Source organism: Arachis hypogaea, chromosome 14, assembly GCF_003086295.3.
Source record: "Arachis hypogaea cultivar Tifrunner chromosome 14, arahy.Tifrunner.gnm2.J5K5, whole genome shotgun sequence".
Taxonomy (NCBI): Eukaryota; Viridiplantae; Streptophyta; class Magnoliopsida; order Fabales; family Fabaceae; genus Arachis; species Arachis hypogaea.
This window is the reverse complement of record NC_092049.1, coordinates 18,050,960-18,064,125: the sequence shown is the minus strand read 5'-3', so window position 1 is coordinate 18,064,125 and position 13,166 is coordinate 18,050,960. Positions and strand designations below refer to the sequence as shown.

At 29.9% G+C, this 13,166-nt stretch overlaps 2 protein-coding genes across 4 annotated transcripts; both read right to left on the bottom strand.

Annotated features, from left to right (window-relative positions):
• Positions 1 to 313: 313 nt before the first annotated feature.
• LOC112741728 (bidirectional sugar transporter SWEET17) lies at positions 314 to 4,423 on the bottom strand. 2 transcript variants are annotated; one of them, XM_025790818.3, is made up of 6 exons: positions 4,293 to 4,423; positions 3,987 to 4,023; positions 3,689 to 3,899; positions 3,019 to 3,180; positions 1,075 to 1,194; positions 314 to 799 (listed from the first exon to the last, which is right to left on the bottom strand). In XM_025790818.3, the coding sequence occupies exons 1-6, from the start codon at positions 4,324 to 4,326 to the stop codon at positions 641 to 643; spliced, it is 723 nt and encodes a 240-aa protein (XP_025646603.1). In that variant the 5' UTR covers positions 4,327 to 4,423; the 3' UTR covers positions 314 to 640. The 2 variants fall into 2 exon arrangements, with proteins under 2 accessions (XP_025646603.1, XP_025646602.1); XM_025790817.3 differs by lacking the exon at positions 1,075 to 1,194 and having other exon boundaries at positions 4,293 to 4,419.
• Positions 4,424 to 6,082: 1,659 nt separating this feature from the next.
• LOC112741727 (glyoxysomal fatty acid beta-oxidation multifunctional protein MFP-a) lies at positions 6,083 to 12,839 on the bottom strand. 2 transcript variants are annotated; one of them, XM_025790816.3, is made up of 18 exons: positions 12,622 to 12,839; positions 12,383 to 12,454; positions 11,684 to 11,749; positions 11,535 to 11,588; positions 11,373 to 11,440; positions 11,200 to 11,281; positions 10,769 to 10,824; positions 10,186 to 10,488; positions 10,017 to 10,103; positions 8,992 to 9,166; positions 8,772 to 8,893; positions 8,503 to 8,666; positions 8,157 to 8,411; positions 7,959 to 8,080; positions 7,705 to 7,826; positions 7,449 to 7,597; positions 7,173 to 7,311; positions 6,083 to 6,304 (listed from the first exon to the last, which is right to left on the bottom strand). In XM_025790816.3, exons 1-18 carry the CDS (start codon positions 12,707 to 12,709, stop codon positions 6,269 to 6,271), a joined length of 2,160 nt encoding a protein of 719 aa, XP_025646601.1. In that variant the 5' UTR covers positions 12,710 to 12,839; the 3' UTR covers positions 6,083 to 6,268. The 2 variants fall into 2 exon arrangements, with proteins under 2 accessions (XP_025646601.1, XP_029147870.1); XM_029292037.2 differs by lacking the exon at positions 12,383 to 12,454 and having other exon boundaries at positions 12,622 to 12,797.
• Between the last annotated feature and the right edge of the window lie 327 nt (positions 12,840 to 13,166).

Genomic DNA, 13,166 nt, shown 5'->3' with positions numbered 1-13,166 from the left:
TGTCTTTTGAAAAAACAAAAAATAGAGACGGATATTTTGAATTTTGAATTTTTATTTTTAAGAAATATAAAATATACAAAAAATTATTATAAAAACTCTTTGTATTATTTTTGCTTTAAAGATAGATTCCAAAATCCTAACACATCAGTTATTTGCCATAAAAAGACTGATGGGATTCGGAGGATTAAAATATTGCTACCCTAAGGCCTAAAGCAAGAACATTTATCTTTTTTTTTTTTTTTTTTTTTTTTGTAATCCTTTTGGTACCGAAGAATAAGAACATTTCCCTTAAACATGAGGAACACACTTTAAATACATTAGCAATTTTTTTTTTATTTTATGATTTGATCAGTCAATACTTATGAAGAGTAAAGTGTATGTAATATTACATAAAAGATTTCCAAACATGACATATATAAGTTGCATGCTATGACGACCATTGTGACTATATAGTTTTAACAATATTTTTAAAATATTACTAAAATTAAAGTAATTTTTTTATAAATATTCAAAAACATTTTTTAATTTAAAAATGAAATAAAAAATATTGCAAAAAATGTGGCCCACCATATCTCCATAGCAAAGAGACTTCACCATATAATGATGATGATCTGGACAAGCTAAGGAATTGAAGTAGGTTTTAGCTAAGTTGGGGATGAGAAATGAGATGCTCATTGTATTGAGATCCTTCTTCCAATCCCTGCTTTGAAGTGTGCTTAGAGGATGATTTTCCATTTCTATAGATACAATATAGTATCAACTGCATCGCTCCCAGTACAAATCCAGTTCCATTTGGCACCTTTTGTTATAAATAAAAATAGTAAATTGATTAGCATGAAATTAAATATCTAGCCATATAGATATATATATGTTGTAAGAAAAAGAATGTATGGTTGCGCCTTGTGTGTGTTAATTTGGTCCATTATTTTCACATGAAGATCATAGTGTGAATTGTTAGATAATTCAGTCAAATATATTCAATTAAATATCATAATTGAAGTATCATATTTTCACAATTGAAGTATCATCTTTAACTATTAGTCCAAATAAAAGGAAAGAAGAATGTAGACTTACCCCAAGAATAACATCGCGAACAAGAAAAGCGTAAAACAACCAAACGCCACCGTTTAGAAAGAAGAAAAACGAAAGAAAGAATGGCATATATTCTACACTCTTTGTCGCCACTACTGTTTTCTGAAAATGATGTTTTAATATAGCATCAGTAGTTCAGATCAGTTCATAAAAAAAGAGAGGATATCAACGAATGCTCAAATAAAAAAAAAAAAAAACAGATGAAGAAGCGTAATAACAAGCTAAATTAACAAAAGATTTAGCATGTAATATAGATAATGTTAGAGAGATAATAAAAAAGTATCCAAATTATGCATGTTAAATAAGACAAGTTTGATTTTTTTTTCTTTTTTAATTAAGTAATAATCTCTCATAGTTATTGATAAGTAATTAATAAAAAGAATCTCATGTATGCACTTAATTACTATCAATGAGAAGGAAAAAAAAAAAACTGTTAGATCATCCAGCATAGTTATTGTGGGAGAGGCAATAACCTTCAATTGCGAGATATTTTCTCCCACCATATTCACATAAAAAAATAGTTTTACAAAATAATCATTCTATATGAATATAAAAAATTAGTTATTGTATAAAAAGACATATTTTATATTATAACAAAAATTAATTATATCCTAGTATAATAGCTTTAATTATTTTTATTATATTAAATTTAATTATTTTAATAATTAATTAATTTGTTGAAAAATATATAAAATAATATATATAAATATATATTGACTGATTTTTAATATTCATAAAATAGTTTAAAAAAAGAAACATTACTCACATGCTGCTGTATGCAAAGAAATCTGAATGCAGGCTTTTAAGATTTTGTTTAATGTCTTTTTGTGACAAAATAAATGAGGTTGTTAAGCTTAGCATTAGATCCACAAAATATGAACATGTGTTAGAGTTACTGTGTTAGAGCTAGATATTTTGTTGAAGCATGAGATGGTGAGCGAAGCACGTCATTAGGAAACTAATTTGAATACTTGGTCCGTCCAAAATGTAATAATACTTGGGTGGCAAGCATCATGAAAATAATTGAAAGTGTAAGATCATAATATAATATCAGAATATTATTAGAGAAAATTAAGCAGTGTACAGCTTATATTTTCATATTCAAGCATGAACATGTATGGTAATGTCGTTTAGACAAATAAAATTTGAAAGTCATTCATATATACTAGGCTATTTGGAACTTCCGTTATAAAAATGACTATGTGCCAATAGTTTCCCTATAGCTAAAATGATTTTTAATTTTCTGGTAAAAAAAAATTATATTAATTAATTATTAACTAGGTGAAAAACACTAGTATTTTTTCTTCATAAGTATTTACTGTTGAGCACCATGACTAATATCGTTTTATGAAAATTGTATTTTCACACTAAAAATTAATTGCTAAATTAATTACCAAATCAATTATATTCATGTATAAATATATATTATTTAATTTATTTTTAATGTATATTTTATATTTTAGTATGTATTTTATTCAAGTAATTAAATTTGATGAATATTTTTTGTTTATACATAGCATGTAAATATTATGTGCACATGAATAATCAATCATAAAAATAGTCACTATATAATTATGTATTTACATATAACTATGTTAGGTTTACATCAAAATCAACTACAAAATAAATCACTAATATAAATTAAAATATATATTAAAATATAAAATATATATTAAAAATAATTAAATAATACATGTATTTATATTTTATATTTCAATACATGGCTGTATTTTTATACACGCACATACAATATGGATGATTTTTTAGTTGATGAGATAACTAGTGTCGGAAATTTAAAGTTTCTAACGTTTATTATTGCAACAATAATCAAACTATTGACATGGACTAATAAAGGAAAATAAGGAATTTGGAATTAGTGATATTTTAATTATAATATGAAGAAATGAATGTAAATATATGAGTTACCATGGCAGCAAGAGGTGAAGCATACATAAGAATGTTAAGGCCTGCACCCATAACACCAACTGCATTAGTACGAGCCTCTCCCTTCAATGCTATTTCGCTTGTTAATATTGCTGCTCCCAACACCCCAACATCCAATATCCCAGCCACAATCGCACTCTTTATCTGAAATATATTACACACATATCAAATCAAACTTTTAACTAAATTTCAAAAAATATTTTTATTATTCAATAATATTTTTTATTTTTATTTTTATTTTAAATTAAAAAATCTAATAAATATATATTATCATTTTGGATTAACACTTAGTCAGTAATAATTTACATTCACATTTATAAAAATTTATCCACAAAAATTATATAATTTACATTTATATTTATCAAATTTTACACATATAAATTAATATAATTTGTATTTATATTTATCAAAATTTATTTATTAATGACAATTTAATATTTATACTGACTAAATATTTATCAAAATTATTCAAAACTACATATCTCAAGAGTTGTACTTAAAAGATATTATTAAATACTAAAATTTCGTGACATTAATTTTAGCTATATTATTTAAGTGTTTTGAAAGTTTTATAACCAACCATCAATTATGCATAGATACATGATGATATATCTTACTAAAATTAGAAAAAAAAAAAAAAAAAAGAGTATACCTTGATTGTTTTTGGTGCATAGAGAAGGAATAGAAGAATGTAGATAATCTGGAGGAAGATGCCGAAGCCATTAACAGTGGCCACAAGGTACTCTCCTTCCTTTATGATTCCATAGTAAGTCCATAGAGAGGAGTTAAGCAATGTGCAAATATAAGGTATGCTTGAGAAATCTTCTGTTGATTTCTTCTTTATTATTCTCACAAATGTATCCCTGTATGCATGCTAATAATTCTTTACACACATTTAATTTGGAGGATGCAAAATAAGAAGAACTAGCTAGGTGAAGATAGAGCCTTACATAGGAGAAAGAAACATGAGGATTGAGATGATGTTCCCTGCAACAAACAAAGAAATAACCAATTATGGAAACAATCTAATTCTAATCTATACACTTAAACAAAGAAACAACCACTTATGAAAACAATCTAATCTATACACTTAGAAATAGTAAAGTATAAACAACCACTTATGGAAAACACAAAATCAAACATATTCACTTAAATAAAGAAACAACCACTTATGGAAACACTTCATCAAACCTCCTCCTCTCTCTCTCTCTCTACACACATTTTCTTTTACATTTATTCAACAATCAAGATTATACCTATGACCCCAACAAAGAAATTGAGTTCCGCCATGTTAATTTCTTCGGCGTAGTGAGTGGTGACTGGTGAGCAAGAGCTGCTTGAATTCGAGGGTATATATATATATATATATATATATAATTCACTAGCCATGTCATTACACCATTAACGAGAAATAGTATTTGAAGAATTGACTTCAGTTACAATATAGATACTAAATTAGGTTAATTAAAAATTAAGAAACTAAATTAAACATTATTTTGGGTTAATGAAAATTTAAAAATATTAAGTTGTACAAAAATTTGAGAAATTAAATTGAATTTTATTCGAATTTTGTGACTTATTTTTTTAAATATTATTAACCAAATTTTAGAGTAATATTCAATTATTAAATTTTATAATATTTTTTAAAATTTGGAGCAGAAAAATTCACAAAAGACATATTATATTCTTAATATTTAAATATATAATATGGTAAAAGGTATATTGTCAATACACACAAAATATATTATCCCATTCTTAAAATTTTAAAAAATATCATAAAATTTAATAAGTGAATATGACACTAAAATTAAGTGAAAATCTAAAAAAATATATGGAATTTTGTGAGTTTATTTTTGGGTTTCAGATATAAATATATGATCACGTGTTATTCTCTCCGGACAATGATTACTATGTTTAAACTTTAGAGTCTAGGGGTTAGGCATCGTTTTCAATATTTGCAGCCACAAAATGTAAAAGCCGAAGGACCTACGATTGTTGTTTCTTACATGTGATGTTGCCATAGCTGTCTCACCTGCCTCCAATTTTCTGGTAATGTATATTTTTTAATTAGCATAGTATTTTTTTTTTTTTAAGTTGTAGTGATGAATGAATTAAACACTAATTTTTCTACAAAGGACAATAACTATATGTCATAATAAATTCAAACAATACATTTAATGTATTCTTTGAAAATGATAAAAAAAAGATTATTAGGAACTACAAATTATTAAAAATTAATTAAAATTCAAGAATTTTCATCCGTCCATTTCTCTTTTACTTTTCTATTTTTTTATTAAATAATAATGTTCTTAAAAAAACCTAATGTTGACAGATAAACACATTATCTCTCAAACTCTATCACAGCATGCCATATCATCCAAAAGTCTTTCTAATTAGATAAAAATAAAGATAAGATACACTTAATAATTTTCTAAACGATAAAAATAATGATACCGTTAATTTGAAACACATGGAGTAATATACGTGCAACTATGAAGGTAAACGTTCTTCAGAAATGAGAATAGATGTTCAGAATATAATGATAGAAATTTTTTAAATTTTTAATGTATTGAAAATATAAAAAAATTATCTTTTCAAAAACTTAATCAAATATTTCCTTTATTAGTGTTATTAAAATGTGCTTTTAAAAACCATGTTGCTAACATTATTTTTATTTTTTTTCATAATAATTACTTTTTCCAATGTTTTATTTTAAGAATTTGTTTGGATAAATTTTTAAGAAAATATTTTTTAAATTATTTTTTTTAAAAAATTATAGAAAAATAAAAATAATTTTATGTTTGAATATCTTATATAAAAAAATTTGTTATCTATTAATTATATTTAGATATAATAATATAAAAATATTTTTTTTTGTTTATTTATTATGTAAAAGGTATCTTTTTTTTAAAAAAAAAATTTACCAAATACGCTAAAAAAAATCTTTTTTCATTAAAAAATATTTTTTTTTTATCAACTTAATGATTAAAACTGTGAATGCAATTATTGAATTGTCATAAGCATCATAATATCTTAACACAAGAAGTTGATTGCAGCAACTAACTATATAGAAGGGTTGGTCTAAAGAAACAACATAATAATTTTACACAAGATATATCATTATGATATATATGTTCCTACAAACTAATATCACATTTCATTTGAGCATTCAATAATCCTACATAATTGAACAGAAACAATAATAACTGAACATGCATTGGTCTATTCAATCTTATAACCGTGACTTTCCTTGCTCCACTGAGTCACTCTGAAAATAAATAAATAAATAAATGAGAATGAACAATTTACTAATACCCCCTCCAAAAAATCAAAGATCATTGTTAAAGTACTATATAATTTGCCAAAAATTAAAGCTTCCAAGGGTTGTTAAAACCTATTGTGTTTTAGGTTCTTTTTGTTGTTTGTCACAGATTCACATACAAGGTTTCGGTTTAAGCAATTAAAACTTCAAAACAAATGGAAAAGATCCCTTTTTATATCAAAGAAATATGACAGAGAAGTGAATCTTTCTATATGGACCTACCTTTCAAGGATTTAGAGCCTCTAAAGTAAGCATTCATGAAGAGTGAGAAAATAAAGGGTTAACCTCCTTTGGATCATTAAGTAGGATCCATGAAAATGTAGATTAACCTACTATTTTTCTCAGTGTCACTTTAAAAGATCCAAACCCTTTTCGGAACACCTATCAAACATCGAGTCAGAATTCCAAACTACCAGAACAAGAAGATGGAAAAGTTGTTGGTTCAACAAATATATTGAACTTCAAAGGAAAAGTACTAAATAGATAGCACAATTGGTTAATCTTTTTAAGGTTCCAATACTTGCACAATGAGATTAAATTAAGGCAAATTAGATATTTCATATTACCATATATCTTAAGGATTTGGGCAACTTCAATAGTATAAGACATTAAAGCAGTGACCAAATGAACATAAGCATGATTTATGTTAGGATACTATAATGTTGTCTAAAATATAAACTATGTAGTTGACTCCACCAGGTGGAACAGGAACAGGAACGCCAGTCGCAAAATGATAATACGGTTGGGTAAGCAATCCTAGAAAGCATCCGAAGTACATAGATTAAACGAAAACAGTTGAGTATAGAATTCTCACCAGAGGGATCCCCTTGGCAGCTCTTGCAGCCAAGTAGGGACAAGGCTTGAAGAATTCTCCATACAATTTTGACCACTCCTCCAATCTTGTATAAATATATTTGGATCCAAGAGAGTCAGCCCAAAACATGATACCACCCCTGATTAAATTAACAGATCCACTATTCAGTACAGAAATGAAAAGCGCAAAATTGATTACTAAACATGCACCGTAAAAATGGAATGGTTCTTATTCATTATTTGGTGGAAGTGTATCAAAACAATTACTCAAACAAACCTGTAAGGTGGAAAACCCATGCCCATGACAGACGAAATATCAAGATCTGATGCTTTGACTGCGATACCTTCGTCAAGGACCCGGCAAGCCTCATTCACCACAGGAAAGAAGATCATCTCTATGATGTCTTTTTCAGGTAATTTTGCGAGCTTCACAGGACCAGATGCAAAAAATCAGTGTCCAATATACTTTACAATGAACATGACTAAAATTTCGGTTCAAACCAGTACATATTATTTAGGAAGGATGAAAATACCTTAGGATCAACAGTGACACCAGTAATGCTCCTAGACTTCTCAACATAATTTTTCAATTCCGGATCAGGTCTAGCCTTGCGCCTATCATCATACAAATAAAATCCTTTGCGAGTAGTTTCACCTGTTAGAAGAACATGCTAATCATTAAACAAAGATTTACAGTTGACTAAATGTATTCCAAGAAATATTGTTACAAAATTTCAATCGTTACAAGGAGATAATATTAGCACATATGAGATGATCTCTTCTATACCTGCTCGCTTATCCTCTATCATAAGTGGAAGAAGCATCGATTTATAAGTTCTCTCAGGAAAATTTTCAATAAATTGCATGGCAGTTGCAACCCCCACTCCAAAACCAACGAGGTCAACCAATCTGCATTAGTAAATGTCTGACAATTCAGACCCTTCAAATCATCATGGATATCACGAATTTATCCTAATGTTAATACCTGAAAGGCCCCATCGGCATTCCGAATTTGGTTATTGCCTTGTCAATTCGGTAAACATCTACACCATGATCAACAAGCAAGAAAGCTGCTTGAGTGTATGGGAAGAACATCCTATTAACAGCAAATCCAGTACAGTTTCCGACCACCACTGGAGTTTTTTTTATCTTCCTTCCAACATCTAGCAAATCAACTATTATTTGGGCAGATGTATGCTCGGTACGTACAATTTCCAGGAGAGGCATAATATGTGCTGGGCTGCAAACTCACACGTAATTTTTTATGTCGGAAATATACTACAGAAAAAGAGAAAAGAAAAAATAATAAGTGTTTTAAAGATTGATAATACCTGAAGAAATGGGCCCCAACAATCCGGTCTTGGGACTTGGTCCTGTTTCCGATCAGGTTTAAGTCAATTGTGGAAGTGTTGCTTGCAAGAATGCAATGAGGTGGACAAAACTTTTCAAGGTCAGCAAAGATCTGTTGCTTTAAGTCAACCTTCTCAATAACAGCCTGTCCAAACATCAAGTGGCAATAGTTTAAAGATTGTGCAGGTTACGGATAAAGCGCAATCATGACAGTCGATGAGAAAACATATATTGAGATGCCTCAAATTACCTCAATCACCAGATCCACATCTTTGAAGTTTTCATAGTCAAGGGTACCTTTGAGAAGAGACAAGGTTTTTTCAAATTTTGCCTGAGTCGTTTTCCCTTTCTTGACACGGCTTTGTAAATTTGCTGCATCAAGAAAAATGTTACATGAGAACACAACTGAGTTTGCAAAATCAAAGCTTAATATTAAGTAGAAACAAAAAATTACAAGAATTCCTTCTCACCTTTAACCCTATTAAGACCAGCATCCAAGAACTTCTGATTTACTTCTTTCAAGAGAACAGGATAGCCACTAAGAATTAAGGCTGTTGCTATTCCGGAGCCCATCAGTCCTCCACCAAGAATTGCAACCCTTTTCACTGCTCTTGGTTTTAACCCGCGATCGGTAACCCCGGGTACCTGTTCACACCAAAAGTATTGGTAATTCATCACACACACACACACACACATATAAATTGAGGTTCCAACCTTCTTAATTGACCATATAATATTAGGTCACTTTACTGAGAACATATAAATTCAACTGATCAAATTCAATATGTAGTGTGTATATATATATATGGTGGATTCTAGTATGCTTATGACTATGGTGGCTACAGTGACTATGCAAGTGTTGTTAAAATTAAAGTCACTTCTTTTTTTACATTTTGGTACCATTTTTTTTAGCAACACTTTTTAAAAGAAACACTTTTTGAAACACCATAGCCACCATAGCATAGGCATACTAGAATGACCCTATACATACACATTATAGTCAGAGATCGGGATTCACAACAATTTCAATCTCTTAATTGTAAACCACAAATTAAACAAGGAGCAACCTGTAAATATCAGAAAATAAATATTGATCAATAAACATCAAGCTTAAGAAAGGAAAGAATTAAATGAATTCCCAAAAAGCAGCCCAAGTTACAGAGTAACAATCACTTGAATGTATATGTGAAACTGCAGCCACGCCTTTTCTTGTGTGGCTTAGTTACTGTTGTATATGTCCTTCCTTTGGAACAGCCACAGGTAAAAATGAAAATAAAAAAATAAAAGGGTAAAAAGTATAAAAAAGAGAAACCAAATAGAATTCAATAGAACATTCACAACTGAACTTCAGTTCAGTGAAAGTGGGTTTAGATTGTATTATTAAACTGTATATATGAACATTTTCCTTTTCCCCATATAAACCCTATATAGCCTTGGGATCCCTACCCGAGTCAAAGGGAAAGGAGTAAAATTTAGACATAAAACTTCTAAATACCTTAGATGTTCCTCGTTGAGAGAAAAATACGTGAACCAAGCTCTTGCAAGTATCTGAAGTAACCAGCCCTTCAAAGACTTCAGCTTCCTGCCAAGATATGACAGTTTCATACACGTTTCTGCAACAATAATAGGAATGAGGAAAAGCGATAACGGAGACAGTTGACAACCTTATAGAGTCCTGCACGAGGACCAGAAACTATTCCTGTCTCAATCGCATCAATGCAAACCAAAGGGTGAGTCAGATTAGGTGCCCGCTTTCGTGCCTGATCTCTTGCAAACTTCAATATCTCTCTTGCTTCCCCAAGGGGTTCGATTTTGTCAGTCCTGTAAAGACTACAAAGCCATGGTCGTCGGCATTCCAAGATATCCAGAGCCCATTGCCGTGCAGTGTTCACTAACTGATCAGGTGATACTACAGCATCTACAAGCCCCAAACTACAAGCTTCCTCCCCCTTAACTGCCTTTGAGGTCTTCATTCAAGAAAACAAAATGTGGAAAATAATTAATCGACAACCACGTAAAAGTAGGTAGAAATTACATCTCTCTAGGAACAAGAATAATGCAATTCATTCAGGATGTAGAAATGAACCAAAAGATTGTTGACCATTGGAATTTAAATGTAGCACAGTGAACGTGGTTTCTCTGTGAACGCTAACCTTGAGTTTGGACATACAAATTTCAGTTCAGTTCTTCACCAAAGGAATGGCAAAGTTCAAACAAGAAAAGGAAGCAAAATAGAATATAGCATACCAGCATCATCTCAAGGGCCTTTGCCAGGCCAACAAGACGAGGTAGTCGTTGCGTCCCTACAAAGATTGATCAATTCCAGATAAATAATTATAATGCTACCTAAAATTTTGCACTCCATGGCAATTTCTTTATTAGGGTTATTGCTAGAACTCTCAAGACTATGCATCGTTATTCATGGCCTAACCTTTTCTTCAATTTTTGTTGACCATTAAAGACTTAATCAACATAGTAGTCTCTAAACTGATATCTTTTCCAAGTAAGTTCGATAACATAGATTAATTACTCATGAAGCATGCTAGTTAGCAGCCGTTTGTAATACGTACATGTCAAACAAAAAGATTCAATAAAGCATATAAATATATAATAGACAAAAACATTCATTTTGGTTAATAACATGAGCAATGTTCAACTGATAATGAAAGTATCAGTACCTCCAAACCCGGGAATTAACCCCAGCTGAAGTTCGGGCAAACCTAGTTGAGCAGTTGGGGTTGATAACCGAGTCGTGCATGCCTGTAAGAAGAAAAATGGGCAATTCATTTCTATGGGGTAAAAAAAGGAAAACAATGGCATTTTCTTATCATAAACCATAGGAAAAACATACCATTGCAAGCTCTAACCCCCCACCCAGGGCAAGACCATCAATGGCAGCAACTGTAGGTTTCTTTGCCGCTGAGAGGTGAAGTGAATAGATTGAAAGTAATTCAAATAAGAAGCTGATTAGCCAAAGAAAAAAGGAATTAAAATGAAATTAAGTTTTAGTTACCTTCCACAGTGTCAGTGATGATTTCAACTGATGGCAAACTCGGGTTTGAAATCTCTATGTACGGAGATAAACAAAAACATAATTACTAAAATAGAAATAACCACACAAGCACACGCACACAAACACATATATATTTCCCAATCAATTACCTTTTCCCGCTTGAATTCTACTAAAACCAGCAATATCAAAACCACCAGAAAATTTGCCCTTTGCACCTGATACAACAACAAAGATTTAACTATAAGCCATAGTTTAGGTCATTTTGGAAAGGAAAAACTATCTCTTGTTGAAGATAAAGACTTCCCAGAATGCTAGCTGCTTGATGTTTATATAGTTTAACATTAATCTAAATATTACAATCATACAAATGACTATAGTTTAGACAACATGGGGTGGAAAGCTTAACATGTATATAGGTTGTTGATGTTTATATAAATAAGATTTTGCTAAGCAATAAAAAGGATCAGAAATACTATAAACTTATAAAGGATTAATTGGATAAGACCTTGAAGCGTTGACTGCTATTTAAAATGTACTTCCTCTCCTTATACAAGTTATTCAACTTTGTTGATATCTTCAACCAAACCCAAACATTGACTAATTAATCTAGCTAGCCCCAACCCTAATCATTGAAGTTGTTGCGCCTAGTTACCTTCTACACCTAGAAAATAAACTCTAATAAATAACCTCCCTGTTACTGCTTTCTAGTTTCTACATCAAATCCTACAAAGCACAAACCTATATCATTAAATTACTTAAACAGAACAAATTGCAGTATTGTCAAGTCTCTACTATTTGACCAATCACCATGCTTAGAAAGAAGCTCAATTCAGAAAATCTTGCAATACCTGTAACAACAATTGCCTTGACATCATCTCTGTGTAAAGCCTGATCAAAATTCTCCTTTAAACTGCTCAACACTAGATATCCACACAACAGAGACGATCACTAATATAATAAAAAGAAAATAATAATAACAAAGTTTGAATCTTTAAGACATAAGGAAAAAAGGGTAATTGAGAATTTGAAAAAAAAAAATCGAAACCGAAGCTAGCAAACTGGAAAATGGAAAGGGAATAGGAAATACCATCAAAGGAGAGAGAATTAACAGGGGGATTGATGATGGTGATGATGCCAACCCCATCAGCTCCAACTTCCAAGGTTGTGTGACCCATTCTCTTAAGAATCTAAGAAAGCAAAACGCTGGTGGTGATATATATTGGTTTATTATACTGTATCTTGGTTTGGTTCTAATATGTAATTTTTTTTTTCTTCAGTAATGTATGTTATGTTATATTTTGACTTGGTTTGGAAAGGGAAAGCAGTAACTGTCGCTAAGAAAGAGTACGTTTGATTAGCAGGCTGTTTTTGCGAGTAAAAAATACACTAACTTTACTTATAATGTGATTTGGATTCCATGATTTTTTTTTAAATTCAATCTAATTTTAAGAAATTTGGATTAGATTAGAGTGCAGTTTTATAAATTAAAAAAAATAAATATACATAATAAATTTTAATATTAAATTTTAAATAACTAATAATAAAATAATAAATCTCAATAATATCTTAAAAAATCAATAATAACGTAACAATAAAATTAAAAGTATAAATTAGTTAAAATAAATAAATAAA